We start from the raw sequence: 17,363 nt of genomic DNA on the forward strand, positions 1-17,363 counted from the left end.
AGACTTGGGCTTATTTCTGCTTTAAAAACAAACAACTACTAACAAAAATCACCAAGCTCTCCCATATATTTTAGACAAGCTTTTGCGGTGTGACTGTTTCAACCGGCAGGCTCAGTAGAGAGATAAGAAAGCAAATAGGCAAAGGAACAAATCCAGGTTTGGATCTGAGATGCAAAACAGAAAGAGACTTTTTGTAAAAGCTTGAATTGCTGTTACCCATTGCTAAGGAAACTGAAAAGTCCATTTTCCAGCTCCATGAAGCCTCTGTCTTTCAGGAAAGCTAGATTAACTTCTAATTTTATTAGACCTCAAACCTTAAAACAACATCTATATCCATTCTGGGTTATTTGGCCCACAAGCTAACAAATCTAATACAAACAGTTAGAACCTTGGGCACTAAGGTGCGTCCTCAGCTGATATTTACTGACAGTAACTTCAATGAAAGTGTTTCCCCAAGGCATTAAAAGGTGCTTTCTAGAACAATATTATTTTTTCTTTCCTCTTCTCTTTTTCATTTTTTGAGCATCCTCTCCACACCTTTCTTAGGCAATAGAGACTCCCTCTGTTTTCAACGAATTATGTACTATGTGAGCTGGAATCTTATTAAGCTAGCATATGAAATGAGTATCTTAGAGTAGCCTATGCTCCTTACCATGGCCTTATTTGAATGTCCTCCTCCCTGGAATTCAAGGTTTCCATAGGCATCAGTTGGGTATGTATGGGTGTGTTTGCTGACAGACCATTTCTCTGGTTGAGCCTCCACTTGCTTTGTTTCTTCCCCATTTTTATTAGCTGTTATACTTGGAGGAGGTGGAATATGCTGGTTAATTAGCTGTCCACAGCAGCACCTGAAAGTTAAAATTTGAAGCAAATTTGAACACAGTATCCACACTATTGGTTCGTGACTAAAAAACAAATAAATCAGAAATGAGATTTTCAGTTTATCATGCCTTGCACTACTTGAATCATAGAAACAGGTCTAGGTCATATCTTCAACGCTAGGAACTAACAACTCACTGCCTCTCCTTACTGCACAGCCTTATCGTCTCTGTATAGTACTTCGCATAGCTCTGTACTGACTGGAATGCAATCACATCTTGCACTTCTGTTGCCCTTTAACGTGTCCTTAAGGGCAACGAGTAAACTTGGTCTCACTTTCACCTGTATAAACCCAAATAGAGCCCAGTTTCCTTAGTATTAACTTCTCTGTTTGCTGCTGCAAAAATTTCAAAGGTTACCTGCTAATGTCTTTGCTGTTGGCAATTACATAGATGCATTCTCTTTTTGAAAAGGTTTTCTCTATCCAAGCCTTTTGACCCTTAAAGGGAAAAAAATAAGAAACATAATGAAACAGTTCTGGGGCAGATATAGTAATATTTTCATCCTATTTTTAAATACAAGCATTTAATTCAATAAATCACCTTAAAACACCATATACATCTACCCACAAAGCAATTAGGTGATGTGAATTTTCTATGACTTGGATAAAAATCAAAGCTAGAATATATGTAAAAACCTTTATGTACAAACATGCTGGTCTTGCAAGTACAATGCTTATCTGAAGCTCTACCAAAAATGCACTTGCTTCTTCTTATTTTAGCAAATAGCAAGTGAACTCCAAGTAGTACAGAAAAACAGCATAAGTTGTGACATAAATAGATTAACAGTATTTCATCCAAACAACACTTTAATACTGTTCTTTGTATAAAGAAATTACTTCCTAAAGAACTTTCCCAGTTTGATGAATTATCTTCTCAAACTCATTTTCTCCTGTTTTAAATCAAGTTCCAATCATTCCAAAGGCATGTCTAGAGGAGAAAAGTGAAAGAACATTTGACAGAAAAAGGACAAACTCTTCAGGCATGGTGTTACCTGTGAAACAGGAAAATGACCTCGAAGACAAAACAGAATCGTGTTATCTGGGTCTGCAAACCAGATTTAATTAGACCAAGCTCACAACCATTTAAAAAAAAAAGCTGTAGGCAAACTAGAACAGAACCACGGATCTGCAATGCTGTTAGAAAGCTTATTCCGAAAGTGCAGCCCAGTTAGGCCTGGGAATGCTGAAGGGAGTGAGTTCAGAAATGGCTACAGGCCAAAGTTTCCCATACTTTCTTAATTGCAAACTCTAGGGCTTGTCCTTGCAATCATCAACAAGGCAACGTATCATCATGATGGCAATACTAAACAGTATTTAGTAGTGAATTTGAAAAAGTAAACTCAAAAGCAGCCCCCCTTACATTTTAAAGGAATAAAAAATGTTAAAGCACACTCACAATTTGATGGCATGGATAACTTTGCCTTGATGATGAAAGTTGCTTCTTCTAAGTTTGGATTAGGGAATTAGAGTCTTAATTCATTTTTCAAGGAGCAAGCAAATGCCAAGTGCATTGCTTTAGTTTCCTCTATGAAAGTGAAATGAAACTTTTCCAGAGGCAAAAGCTTAAAATGCCATGTAAACTTTCAAGGCTCCTTCAACAAAAAAAATTGAACTTTCTTAGAGAAAGAACTGAAAACCTTACTGATTTCCTGACTAAAGTCATCTGCAGATTTCTGTCAGCAGAAAACTCCATCAGGCTGTCTGGTAATAGGGGGCTACTCCATCCCTGGACTAACTGCTGCACAGACTACATACAGCATGAATGAATAGAGGGTGTGGTAGTTTCTCATTTTTTCTTGTCTGAGGCTGTCTCTGAAGTTCCTTTGTTCGTTGACTTGTTGGGTCCTGTCAGGCCTCTTCATTTCCTCCATTATGTCTGAAATAATAGATTACTTGAAGTTCCCTCACTTTAAGTAAGTTGCAAACCCAATTCCATGTTTGCTCATAAAAGCTTCTGCTCCATGAAAAAGCTGCCCATAATCTGTCCAGGTAAGCAAATATTTGCCTCTTTCAGGTGCCTCTCAGCCTGAATGCCTCGACAGCCAGTGGTCTAGGAGATCTTGCACTTCTGCTCTCCACTCGAAATAGTTACTGATTTACCAAGACAGAACTGCCTCATTTCATTTGAAAGGGAATTGTTCACCTGAGAGGGAAGAGTTAAGAACTCATTAGAAAAAAAAAAAAAATATAAGTAGCTTACCATGTTACTTGTTTCCTAAATGACGAGGCATAAATTTCAGGCATTTAGCATAAAGAGCTTGATCATAAGCAAATTTTGAAGCCAAGAGGATATTAAATTTAGTATCTAAAGGCAGCATGACATGGTCAGCTGTCTTGAGTCAATACAATCTCTCTTCAAATGAACCTAAAAAGCCTTTGTTCCCAAAAAGATTTCAAAGGTTCTTTTTACACACTTTCTGGATAGGTTCGTACAAGATGACAAATTTTAGTGATAATATTATTAGAAACAGCTCAGAAAACATTTTAATTTTATAGCATTAGAGTCTAGTTATCAGGGCGCAGTTCTAGCAAGGTAGAGAAGTAGACACCCAAGACAGGGAGATCCATGAGGCTCTGTGATAGCAGGAGGTGGATGGCTAGAGCAAACACTTGCAGTTTTCCTCTTTGGAACCAGATTTGGCTAATTCACAGGCATTCGGGCAATTCAAAATGTTCAGACAGCCCAAACCACTTTGTATGACAGGAATTACATTAGTTTTTTAAAATGGATCCCAAACCATACAGTATCCAAATTCACTGCCATTTTTCAACTATGCCCAACGATGTTACATGTGCTTACGCACACTGTACTAGCTTATGGTCTTCAACGTTATAAAATGAGCTTAACAGGATCCTGTTACAGAGGTCAAATCATTTATCCCCCTTTTTTTGCCTTGTTAAATATACTAATTTTTTGACTGAATAAAATTTTAGACTTCTGTATGGTCTTTATTAACTCCTTGACTGAGGGACACAAATGCCCAAATCAATCCCACATTGTGAAAAGCACTCTTCAGTATACCACTGGTAACAGATTCTGCACATTTAACCGGTCTGTGCAGAATACTGGAAAATGTAAGCTAGAAATATCAAAACAACTTGGATTTTTACACCACGTCATTGATTACTGCTTTACCTCACAGCTTGTCAACGAACAAACTTTCCTATTTCATGTGTTTCATGTAAAAACAATTCATTAGCCAATGGATTAAATCACAGACTTAATATGTGTTTGGAAAGGAGCTTTTGCATCTTGGTATCAAAAATGAGCTCTACAGTACAGCTGAGCTCTCAGCTGTGCATTCATTATTAAAAAGCCTGCCACAGGAAGTCTATTATCTACGGCTACACTGAAAAAAAAAACAAAAAACCACACATTTTATTCTCACACCTAAAAACCCCGTTAAAGCTCAGTCACTATAGGCTCTACAGTTGGACAATACATTATGCTCCACTGGCTTATTTTTTCAGTGCTAATGAGAAGTAGGCAAAAGCAGGCATTACAGATCAGGGGAAATAAAAACTCAGCACATTCGGTCAGCCTTTGAAGTTTCACTGCCTTTGTCTGTTTAATCTGCTTAACCAAAGCTTGATTATAATCCGATGCAAATACTTGAGCAGACATTCAGCGTCAGAAAATGGGCAATTTCCCCACTTGTTTGATACAGATTCTGTACTTTTCTTTCTCTGGAATGAAATTTGTTTGTTTGTTTGAGGGAAAGTGTAATTACACATACTGTCTCTTGTGAGTTTGAATAAACTAGAGCATTTTTTTTAACAGCCTTGGAAGGGATGAATTCTGAAAGGACTACGGCAGATCAGCTACAGTTTTCAGACCAGGAGCCAGTGGGAGTATTAGGATGACAGACAAATGGGTGCTACCAGCAAGATAATGGTACCAAAAATACTGTGCATTTTCCACTGACCTCTAAGAAACACAAAAAAAGCAAGATCCCAAGTTGCTGATAGTAGTGAAGTTCAAACCTGCTTATTACTGAAAATCCTGAATGTATTTATCAGGGTACCTGATCTTGAAAAAATGCCTACTTCAGATGCTCAGTAGCATATTTGTTCTCCTTTACAAAAACTGACAACAGGTCTCCTAAAACAAAAAACAAACCACTGCTAACTCTTGGTCTTCAGCCTAGAGATCAATATATTGCCAGGAAAGAGTATTAAATAATACTGCGTTTTATTACCCCTTTCATGGATTTTTTTGGTCCTCTTAGCATTAAAAAAGGGTATTTGTCTCCTGTAGAAGAGACCAGAAATCAGTGTTGTTAGTTTGTAAATAAGTTAACAAATGAATTAACAAAAATCAAGACCCTAAACAATCAATCTCCTTTCAAGCACTGCCATTAATAAACAAAATAATTAGTTCCATTAAGACCAGCTGTCCTGGGAATACCACAAACAAACTACGTTATTTGGTGAGAAACATGCATATGTAAGGCTGCAGACACACAGTAACTGAATTGAGGAAAATAATCTCTCACCACCACATACAGACAACTCCAGTTTGCTGCTGAAGTAACACGGAATTGTATGTATGTGGCTTCGTATATAAGCAACCATTCAATGAATCAGTAGTGGGTCTGAATTTCAGGCTATACTGAAGCAGAGCTGCAGGCTCTGTTTCACTGCAGCTTCGTGCAAGAGCAGCAGGGTGGGTTCTGGACCAATGCACCTTTGGAAAAAAATGCAGGGTGGGAATTAATACAGGAGAGCAAACTCACTGGAAATGGTGTGAGACAAATGTATGCTCCATTGTGACACCAGAACCTGTGAAGCTCATTTGCCACATAAACCTGCAGGATAGCAGAAGTATTTAGTGTCTCTGCATAATCGTAACGATAACATTATTACCACAGGAAGTGAAAGAATTTGTGGAGCGGAATGGGGTCAGGGATGAGAGCTGTAGTGTCGCTGGAGCACATCCAAAGCCTAAACCCAACCAGACCTAAAACCTAACTGGTCAGACCTCTCATCTGTCATGTTCCCCAAAAAGCAAAGCTCCTTGCAACAGGGACATGCCCTTGCTGGACAGGCTGGCACGCTTGAATTGCTGCTCACAGAATGGGGTGAAACTGGCCATTAGAGAGCACTTGTAGGAAAGCTCTTTGGCACCTGGGGCCCTATTAAAGAGCACACGCTCCCCAGCTGCTGCACACCAGAGAGGCTTTGCCTGTACCAGGCACAGCTGGGCAGCAGACAAGGAGGCATGCAGACAGCAGTGCTTGCTGCGCAGCGCCACGGGCACAGATGCAATGGGGGAGTAGGCAGGGGACCAAATGTGTTATGCATAATATAGGGCAGGCTAAATCAAGCACAGAATAATACAAAACTAGAGCTGGCTGGGCAGCAGCACTCACATCTGTTGCAGTAATACGAATTATTTTCACCAACGTTTTGTTACGATGTGGACTGATGACTGTCAGTTATAAGAAACATACAGCTGTAGCCCTTTTCACATCACCTTACCAACATTTTTTGGTAATCCAGCTTGCAGTATGCTGCAAAAGGTGGCACCACCAGGGAAGTCAAATCTCAACTCTGTTGCCCAATTATTTAACTAGAATGACCTACAGAATTAAACCGGAATATTCACGCTGGATTTCAGCAGAGATGTTTGTGTTGATGAGAGAGTGAGAGAAAGAAATAACTGGAGGTGGAATGAAATTCATACTGTGAGCATATGTAAGCACAATTCCATTCATGGTGGAAACAAGTCCTTTTGTAAATGCCATTCAGGTAATCACATTCAGTTGCCTTTACCTGAGAACAAAAAAAACACAAATGAGAACTCCCCCAAATAAACAATTAGGAGAAAAAGGAAAATAAACCATTGTATCAGCAGAGACTCTGTTACCTTGGCCTTAGAAATTGATACTAGACAGGTTTCTACTTTAAGCTTCTGTAAACTGCAACATCTTAATTATGCTATCCATCATTTTTTTTCCATTTGAAGGGATACTGTTCCCAAGTACCCAACTAGTCACCCTTTAAGGTGATCTGATTATCCTGCCATGGCAGCTCCACTCTTTGGGGGAGACAGGTCCTTTTCAGAGGGTCATAAATGGGAATTCTGAAAGCACCAGCCCTTCACTAGCTAATATGCAGTGCCATGTATATGCAGCTTCTCAGCTTCCAAGGCGTACTTGACTCATGCCTGGCCAGCAATACTTGCATTTGTTCTCATTTACATGTATTGATGCATTACCCCTTGATTGATTCTTCTCTAGTTCTCCCTTTTTCCACAAATAAACATCTTGATTTCTTTGTAGCTGAAGAAATCTTCAAGTGGGTATATATGTGGTGTATTTCCAAAGCCTACAGACCATCCTTCCATTTCAGATCCATCACAGAAATCTGTGAGGACTCTTCTATGCATCCCGTTTGCGCAGGATCCTGACAAATTTGCATCAGACTCTGCTCTCCAAGGCTGTTGGGGTCAGTTTCACTTCTTACCATATCTCTACAGTGCTCGTTAGGATGTTACTGGTGGGCCAAAAACTGTTAAAAACATGCGATGGTATCATATTCTGGAACTGGACTCCAATCAGAAATGAGGGAAATAAAAATGTTATGGGAGATGCCCTTTCTGTTCTAGGAAAAGTGCGAAATAAATGCAGCCCTACCCAGAAGAACTGTCTTTCCAATAACAGTGTTCTTGCTTGGAGAAATACACTCCAAATTATGTGATGAATGCTAATAGCCAATGTTGTAGACACACGCAGACTGATAAAACTTTACTGAAAAGTTGATCATTGCTGAGAAAAGACAGGACATAAAACCACAATAATGTTTTTAATTTGTCTTATGTCACTAGGGAACCAGACATAAATAACATGCCCAACTATAAAACAGTTACAGCCTGAGAAACAAAGCTAAGTTTCCAAAACCCTGCTTTGCATGAATTATATCAAAAGCAGTGATATATACAACAAACCAGAGTTTTAGCAATTACGAGAATGTGAAGTACCAAACAATATCTGCAACAAAGAGGATTCCCTATCTTGTTTGCTAATAAGCATAGCATTAAAAAAGGAGTTATGACAGTTTTAAGATTCTTTCAAAGGATAGACTATTTCCTCGAGACAATTCTTATTCTCATCCCACTGCACTTTTCATATGGTTCATATTGAACCCATGCTCTTCCAGCAACCTTGTCAGGGAACCGTTTGCTCTATGGATGAGACAAACACAGCACAGGCAGGACGGCAGAGCCACTTAGCAATATGGTATTTCAAACTCATGCCAGAAATCACTCCTGCTGCTGATGTGGAAACCAGTAAACAGTGCTTCATGTCTTCATTATGCTTTGTGGTCCTGACCTGCTGGTGAGGCAGGCAGCAAACTTTGCTGGAACAAGAGCAATCATTTTCTCCCCACTTGGATTAGCTTAGGGATACAGACTATGAAAGGAATTAACAAGCTCTCTTTTCCCAAAGTTACACAATTCTGCCACGTCTCCTAGAGATGCAGCTCTTTCCTAGAGGCTTGAAATGAGTAACGACTACAGCCTCAACATCACCGCAGACCTGGGTTGCTCTGACGTGGCTGGATATACCCAACTCTGGCACAACGTCCACAGAGGCACATTAGAAAAGTGTGCTGGCTGAGCACTGGTGCCCTACTGCGAGACAGACGCAGCTGCTTAGGCACATAACCGCACAGCTAGCACAGCTAGCACCAAGCGACCAAACAACCATTTGTAGAACAAAGCTGGAAGGCTCAGCTCAGTGCTTGCCTGCAGAGAACATACCTTTGTAGTGGGTTTACATGGCAAGGTTTTGGTAGCAGGGGGCCATAGGGGTGGTTTCTGTGAGAAGGATCTAGAAGCTGCCCCATGTTTAGTAAGGGCCCCGCTGCTGACCAGAGCTGAGCCAGTAAGTGATGTTGTTTTGCGCCTCTGTGAGAGCGTATTTAAGACAGGGAAAAAAATGCTGTGACACACAGCAGCTGGGAGCGTGAGAGGAGTGAGGAACAGCCTTGCAGGTGCCAAGGTCAGTGAAGAAGGAGGAGGGGGTGTGAGAGAGCGGTTGTGGTGGAGCTCGGCTGCCCACCCGAGTAAAACCACCACACTTGTATAGGTTTTTTTAAAAATTTCCTTTGCCAAATGCAACAAAAGTCTCAGTGACCAGGTTACACACCATACCTACCACATTGTAAGACAGCAAAAAAATTCCTGCAACAGTTCTGTCCTACCCTGTACTGTGCCACATTTCAAGGACAAGATTTTCTAGGAAATGGTAACAATAATGTATAGACTCAATTTGTTACCTACTGCAGTTCCTTTACTAACTTGTGAAGTCCTCCAGGTGCATTTAGCTCCTGTTCTAGATGCTGGGGAGATGAGGAACACTTGTACCTGTACTTAACTTCCTTTCTGAGATCTGTTTTAGATTTTTCTTTTCCCAAAAAACCTTCAGTCTGAGGCAGACACTCCAGTTTTACTCCAAGCACCTAACGTGTGGCAGAACTGTAAGGAACACAAACCAAGATGCTAGTCTGGGGGTAGAGGAGTCAGCCCTGCCTACAAGCAAACATTCTCAAGAGGCCCCATATAGCTCAGTGGATAAGTAAGGAGAGAGGGCAAGCAGCCTCTGACATTATGCTAGCCAAAGTAGCCTGGCAATAACTATTTTCCACTATAATTCTTTAGTAATTCTTGTTTGCAGATAAAAGACAACCCTGGTATTTAGATTTGAGGAGGCTCAGGAATTGCTTTTGTACAGTAGTAATTACCTACCCTAACATAAAGACTCTTTGCTAGGTATGTTTTTAAAGGAAGTTAGGACACACAAATAATACGTATGTGGGACATGGTAAAGAGGTTAAAAATACAATTATTCCTTTGCTGTAAGAGTTTACAAGTTACTAATTCAGAGATAACTTCTATAAAATTTCTGATAAACCAGTTCATAGTGCTGGTTTTTCACACATGATGTAATGGTATGGTTTGAAATCTTATTATTGTTCTCAATGAAACACCGGAAACCATGAGAAGAAAAAATATTTTCAAGAGAATGACTTCATGATGTGAGATACTGCGTATCTCTGAAGAGTGTGTTCTAAGTGCACAGTTCTAATCAGCGCTACTTCAATGCACAGTGCACTAAACGTGTAGACTTGGAGACTTTATTATATTAACATTTTTCAGATGTGGTAAAATAAAGCCATTGTTTAAGGCATACTGCTAAGCATGTTAATAAAATACTTTAAAATTACTCCTAAGTAAAATTTCTATAATCACAATATAGCACAATATATGCATATCCCAGATGTCCCTTAAAATCTGGAGATGCTGGTAACAAATATTTACCTCTACCTTTTGCTTTCTGTGAATATGCACGCTCCTATATATGTAATAGAATAAAAATCAGTCTCTCCATTAGGAAATGAATACCATTTTGCAGCACATAACGCTTTCCTGAAAGCAAGATTCCACAGGTAGGAATCTGTTAAATAGTTTGAACTGTTGAAAATTTTCAACTTGCTGTGGTCAATTTTACACTCAGTAAAGCAATTACTTTCCAGGCACTGGCTAACATGTAAACTTTAACAGAATATGCCACAGAGCAATCAGCCACATATTGCATCCTGTTGCTTTCTGTAATTTTCAAAAAGAAAGTATTTCCAACTACTGTAACTCTTGGGCTGCAGGATTTGTACAGAATTATTCTTTGTAATCTTTTAGAAATCATTATGGAAAAACTGGAACTCAAAGGTTAAATTACTTCCTAGAGAGGATAAATACGTATGTTTCAAACACTTGTATTATATACACCTGAGAGTTGCCAACGTTCACTGGGAACTTTCTGAAAACTTGAGTACTCTAGGACTGAAAAAATCACAAAGGGCAAGAGAGCAAAAGGAGATTTCAAATGAGTTTGTAGCTGTTTATAGATAAGAACAGTTTTCTGAAAATAGGGTCAACTTTCTGTCCAGTCCTTATACCATGTAAAACCAACAAACCTGGGAGTGAAAAGAATTCAGTGGTACGACAGAACCAGAAAGCAGTATCTCCAGTGATGCTCCTTCATGGTTTTGTACGGTATGTAACACAGGGTTTTTCTCTAAAGAGAGAGGAGACCATACTTCAACAGATACAATCCAGGAAACACGGGAGATACTCTGCCTTTACTGATACACAGTATCATTTATGGATATCAAATATTATGTGTAACTCAGCAATGTATGTCTTTAAAGCGTTCACTGGAATGTACCATTTGAATTAATCTCAAACTATTACCATTAAATTTCAAACATGATAATAAATGGATTTATTTTCTTCCAGAAATACATCTTAAAATTTTGTAGTTCATGCCTAAAACTTCTAAAAGGACTCCTACATTTCAAATTTTTCTCTGGGAGAAATTGATAAACATATGCACCTACATGTCCTTACATCACAAACAGATTTTGAGTGGTGTCAAGAAATAAGCCAGACAGTGGTTTCTTAGCTTGGGTGATACAAAACACACAGGGTAAAGATTTCTCTCTATGCAAGGTTAAATATGACTCTCTGCTTCTGAGGTAAAGAGACAAGCCAAGTCCACATCATGTGAATGTACAAGAATTGTAAAGCCTGAATTTGGTGCGTTAAAGGAGACTCAAACAGGCCAGGACCTCTGTTCATAGCTGCTTCTGGCTCCACAGGGGAATAGGAGGATACATCTTCTTGGAGCTACCGCTACCCTGAGAGGTCCCTCCTCAAGCACCCAAGTGCACTCCAGCAAAAGGGCTGGAATGCCAGAAAAGCAGGTGGGAGCAGCATTCTTCAGAATTGTGATTTGAAGAGCTAAGCTTACAAGGGCCAAAACTTCTTAGGCTCCTCAATCATTTGAACAATTGGGATGTGAATAGCCAGGGAGAGCATGTAGGTTGGATCTTGGTGAGGAAGTTCTGAGACTTCTGCTTTACATGCTTTACAGCCAAAAAGCCTTACTTCAAATGAAAACAGCAGCATTGTCGATACAAACGTGATGTTGCTGCTGATAAATGTATGGTAAATACTTTTCACTGGGGGCCCTTACTGGTGTAAGAAAAAACACCAAAAATCATTCCCTCTTCTGTTCTAAGACTTCTGTAATACCTGACCTAACATCAGCCCCTGATAAATCAAATTAGAAACAAACACACACAGAAAAAGGCATATCAGAAGGCTTATTGCCAACTGTGAGCTCCAAAGAGCATTACTGGCAAATTTTGATATCTGAAAAACAACTCAAAAACAAATCAAAGACTCAACCTACAAAACAAGTAAACCAGAACTCCATCCCATTTGCTGCAGAGGTAGCTCTAAGGCACCAAAATACGTAAGATGTTTTCACCTAATCTCTCTTTTCCGGCATTTCTACTTCTTGTTACAGTCACACCAAAGAAATTTCCTACTTTTAAAATGTTATGAAACACCTTTCTTTGAATCTTAAAACTCATTTTGCCTTCCTGCAATTAGTAGTTCAGCTTCCATGTCTTTCAAAACAATGAGAAATCTACAAAGTAGTCTAGTCAGAGTACTATTATTTCAACTGAATTATCTTTCTCCAATCAATCACAGCTTGCTATATACAGTTCTTCAGCGCAAATTTAAATTATGCATATTGATGCTAAAAAGGTAGCAAGGCAGAAAATGATCAGGAATGAAACAAAAAAAACATTTTAAATTATGTCCTACCTGCTTGTCACTGGAAGTGTTTCAGAGTTTGGAAAGATGATTTACATCTAGAATAAATAAATTGCATTTAACTCTGAGCATGTCCCATCTTTCCGTTTATTGTTCAGACTCCTCACTCATCTTACTGTAGGACTTCCAGTCTCTCTGAAGTTCATGAGAATTCCCAAGGAGATGGGTTTCCACCACTTTAAGAAGAGAATCTCATATGATAAGCATGTGAGCAGCTTCTTTGTTCAAACCAATCTCATGACTCCCTTTGAAGGTAATCCTTTAGAAGTCTCATGACCCATCTCCCTGCCCAGAGGGTATTTTCATCTCATGGTGGAACAAGGCACAACAAATCTACTTTGATAGTGCCCAAATCTCCAATTTGTTAAACCTCCTTTCCTCTCTTCAAACATTGGATATACTCACTGTAAAAATGCCAGCACTGCAGAAAGGCTAAAGCAGGAGCCGAAACTTTTAATTTGAAGTATCCCCTCCCTTCTGCTAAAATATCAATGTTATTTGCATAATTGAGACAATTGGACATAATAGCCCTTTCAGGGGTCCTCATTAGATGTACAGCTCTACATTCTTTGAAAAAAGAAAAAAGGAGGTCATACAGCGTTAATTATATCTAATCCTTTTTAGAACAATTTGAAGTTAGGAAAAATGTTGTACTACACCAGCTGAAGTTGTAAATAACCCATTCATTTTGTAACTTTACATATCACATGCATTTTCATACTCTGTTGCTTTTGTCAATTTAATTAATTCCTTTGCTGCAAAGGACTTCTGCAACTTCTTCTACTTTAAAACTATCAATGGCAAAGGACATAATGCATTGCAGGTAGTTATTCTGCTCTAACTTTCAAATATCTACCTTGCTGTGCAGAGTGCCAACACTGCAAATAGATGAGCACTGCATCTAGGACCGCATATAAGAATTACACTATTTAGACCTAAATGCAGTTTAACTCCTTGTTCTGCTGCACTGCATTGTGCAGCCAGTAAGTCTGCTAGACTGATCTTACTTCACTGTTCCTACATCTGATCACCAACGCATTAACCATATATCCCTTTGTGACTGACAAATAATTATTTTAGAGATATAACTTCAACTTCTGTCCTGCCCCAAGCACCAAAGCACGCAGCTGTAACAGCTTTATTTTAGAACCAGATCCTGCTCTTCCTAATGAGACAAAATTCCTTCTGACTTCATGAGGGACAACAATGTCAGTACAGAAGAGTTAGACAAACCTCTGGAAAACTACAATGCAAAATAAATTTTGGTCTCCATTTCTGTTTAAGTAATTGATACATTTTGAAGAAGGCAACAGACATTATTAGGAGCATGAAGTCAAAGAAGGCAAGCATAAATCCATGTGGGATACAGCACTCCACAAATAATGGAAGTACCGATTATTCCTTTAGTTAGGGAATTTCCTACTTAAAGCCTTCATCCAGAAGACTGGATCAGACTCTGTCAGTGTTATTCAACAGGCACCAAAACAGGACATATCACAGCTATACTCTACAGCTACATAAGTTTCCTTTTCTACAGTTTCAAAATCAAGTTGAAATTGCTAGTTCTGATCTCTGAAATCATATCGAGCTTAAATTCCTGTTGTTCCAGAAGCTGTATGGTATCCTGTTCAAGCAAAGGAGGGGCTCAAAGCCATTGCCCACCATTCTTAAAAGCTGAGCACAGAAATAGAGGATATATGTTTAAGTCAAGAGAAGTTCTTTCAGTGAAAACCATATTTCAGACATACTGGCTTTATGGATGACTCTTCTATCTGGAGCACATTGTCCTCCGTGAGACAGAAAAAGTTGACCTACTGGACAAAAAGCAAGAAATATTTATTATCAAAAATAAGTCAGAAAACATATTAAAAACATTATTTGGGCACTTGAACTCCCTTCTAGAAGTGGAATTCAGACACGCAGCATGGTAAGTTTCTCTGCCTGGGTTCTCTATAGCGATGGAGGATAAAAAGGAACAAATTCCTTTTTGCTAATGAACGAGTTCTCCTTAGAAAGCCATTATGTAAAAATGTGAGTTATATCTACATAAAATGTTTTATCTTCAAAATGCGGTTAAGAGTTAATATTCAAGACATCACGCCTGTGCCTTCTGTTCTTCCACTTGTTAGCTCAAGCAGAAATGACAGAAATGTACACCTGAGAAAGTACAGTATTTTTAAAAATCAAAATACAACGTTCACTGAATCTTCACATATTCGCAAATTCAATAGTTTTACAACACCGTAACTGCTCCGGCACCACAGTTTAAGTAATGAGACTGATGAAAAAAAGTAAGCAAGCCACGTCCATTGAGACAAAAGAAAAAAACTACAGCTGTTAGTGTGCTCAGATTAAGGTGGCTGAAATCAAGGACACCTTCTAAGGGCGGTAAGAATATTTTCCTCGCTTGCTATTGCAAAGAGATAACAATTTATGTAAATTTTGAAGCACAAATTTCAGATTGGATCTTTTAAGCAAAGCCAAAGCTTGACAGGATGCCTACCATCTAATGAAAATGTTCTGAACAGTATTTCAGGTAACACAAGATGTGATTATATATATACACACATATAGTACAATAATATTATAATAATTATATAATAGGAATTAACTAATGTGTTGCATGTGTGTATGCGTGGGAAACTGCCATGTAAAAGCAAAGGAACTTGTACACAGTGTGTGTAAAATAAAGCACCAAGTCTGCTAAAATCTAATAAAAGTGCACTTCCAGTGTGAAGAGCAAACAGCCTACCGTTTGCTGTGCTTCCTGTCTCAAAGGCCTACGAGCACATTCTGCATGGTAAGAGGAAGAACTCACGGGCATTTAATTTCTAATATATAATACTGTCAACTTCAGCCAAAGTGTTCATTCAGATTTCAAAGGAATAACACACGAGTGAAAAAATGACATTCTCAGAGAAAATGCCACTACACAAAAGATCATTTTCATGGATGCCTGCACTCATACTATGGGAAGGCTCACAGCCCTTGGAGTTTGTTTTGTGGCATGGCTTGATATAAATGCACTGTGAAGGAAAGGGATAAAGATATGCATCTCTCTGCTGCCCTCACTGTGACTATCTCAGAAAAAAGTACCCTTAGTTTCCAGTGGTACTGGGTAACCACATGCTTGCAGAGAATAAGTAGGAATGTCAAACGGATCAATTTGTTTTTATCCTTTTAAGCGGTATCTTCACATATGCATTATGCATATGCAGAGACATTAGTCCATGCCAAAAAAACAGTTTGATTTACATCCTTCACTGTCAACATATGTTCTTATTACCACCCCCAAAATAAAATATACTTGCTTCACTGATAGCAAACAACTTATTTATCTTCAAATAGCAACGAGTTCTTACGGTTTTATTTCAACTGATGTAAATCTAGATCTATCAGGGTAATCAGTTACATTTATGCATGAATAATTGAGACCACAGTAAAAATAACCATTTTTCTCAGTGATAAACTTAGGCTGGCATAATTAATTGCTCATTTACTGAATGTAGCTAAAAGCATTTTCTTACAAAAAGATAAAAAATAACATACATTACCCTTTTCTCAGATCTGATGTACCTGCTGGTAACTCCCAAAGGCATCTATATCAGTGGAATCAACAGGCAGATGGACAACATAACAAGTTTCACTGACTGCATTTCTTATCAGATGCTTATTGGTCTTGAAATACTCCTCTAATAAAAGCAAATTAATACGTCTAGTACAAGAGAAATATTTTTCCCCTTGTTTTCTTCTTCTGTATTTCTTGGAAGCATTCTGTAAGCTCTAACAGATTTTAAAAAAGTTTCAGGTAGTGACTAGTGCATTTATATATCAAAATTAAATTTACAGATAGGAAATGTGGGAACTGGACTTAGAAATGCCAAAATGCATTGTAAAATGATGTAACATTTCAGATTTTTTCCACAAAACTATAATATAAAGGGGTACATAGACAGGAACTGAACAAAACTACAGGCAAAATGCCTGAAGATTATAATCTTCCTCACAGTCTGGCAGACCAAATACAACTTTGAAAAGTTCCAGTAAACTATAAACATTAAAGTCATAAAGGAATGAACAACAATTACAATGCAACATAACTAAGAAAACTTTGAAGGAATAAAGAAAAGAAAAGCAATATCAAAATCTCCTTAGGACCTGAATTTTGAGCTTTGAGAAGAACCAAATGCTATTTACCAACCTAGCCTGTTATCATAACCTAGACAAACTGCGTCTCAGAGAAGCCTGTATTTTCACAGCTGAATTAAATCCTGAACCAATGACTAATATTTCACAGGATGTGACACTATTGAACCACTGAAACTTGGGATGAGCATTAATACAAATATCACAGATACAGATGTCAGCACAGATGAGAAATGACACGATAGCAATCTGCCCGCGAGGAAACATAAGCTCACTGAGACTCAGTCAGGAATGGACAAAGAAGAAAGGACGGATTACTCATGACAAGCTTGTTCACATGAAAACAGAATAGGGTTATTTTTTTATAACCTGCCTAATAATTCTGTTCTGCAGCCGCAAAATTCATGACCACTCACTGCAAGGCTTCGATTGGCCACATAAAACTCATCCTGCGAAGCATAGATATGAAAAAAAACATATGAAAAGACAAAAATTGACCCTGGAACTGGAGGTCTCTTACTTATTCAAAAATGTAATCATTTTTAAAAAGTGTATTTCCGAAGAGACTCTGATCCAACAGATACCACCTGACGCCACTATCAAATCTGCAACTAAGTGGACTATTTGACCCTCCTGGCAAAACAAACA

The 17,363-nt window shown here is 38.5% G+C and overlaps 1 protein-coding gene across 1 annotated transcript in view; it reads right to left on the reverse strand.

Moving 5' to 3' along the window:
* TRPM1 (transient receptor potential cation channel subfamily M member 1) overlaps positions 1-17,363 on the reverse strand; it is a 161,777-nt gene that overhangs the window by 40,602 nt on the left and 103,812 nt on the right. Inside the window, exons 10-11 of the mRNA XM_080607996.1 lie at positions 1,239-1,318; positions 653-848 (exon numbers count right to left, since the gene is read on the reverse strand). Of these exons, the coding sequence (XP_080464122.1) occupies positions 653-848; positions 1,239-1,318 (276 nt within the window). The remainder of the gene's footprint in view (positions 1-652; positions 849-1,238; positions 1,319-17,363) is intronic.

This window comes from Anser brachyrhynchus (genome assembly GCF_964034855.1).
Source record: "Anser brachyrhynchus genome assembly, chromosome: 11".
Taxonomy (NCBI): Eukaryota; Metazoa; Chordata; class Aves; order Anseriformes; family Anatidae; genus Anser; species Anser brachyrhynchus.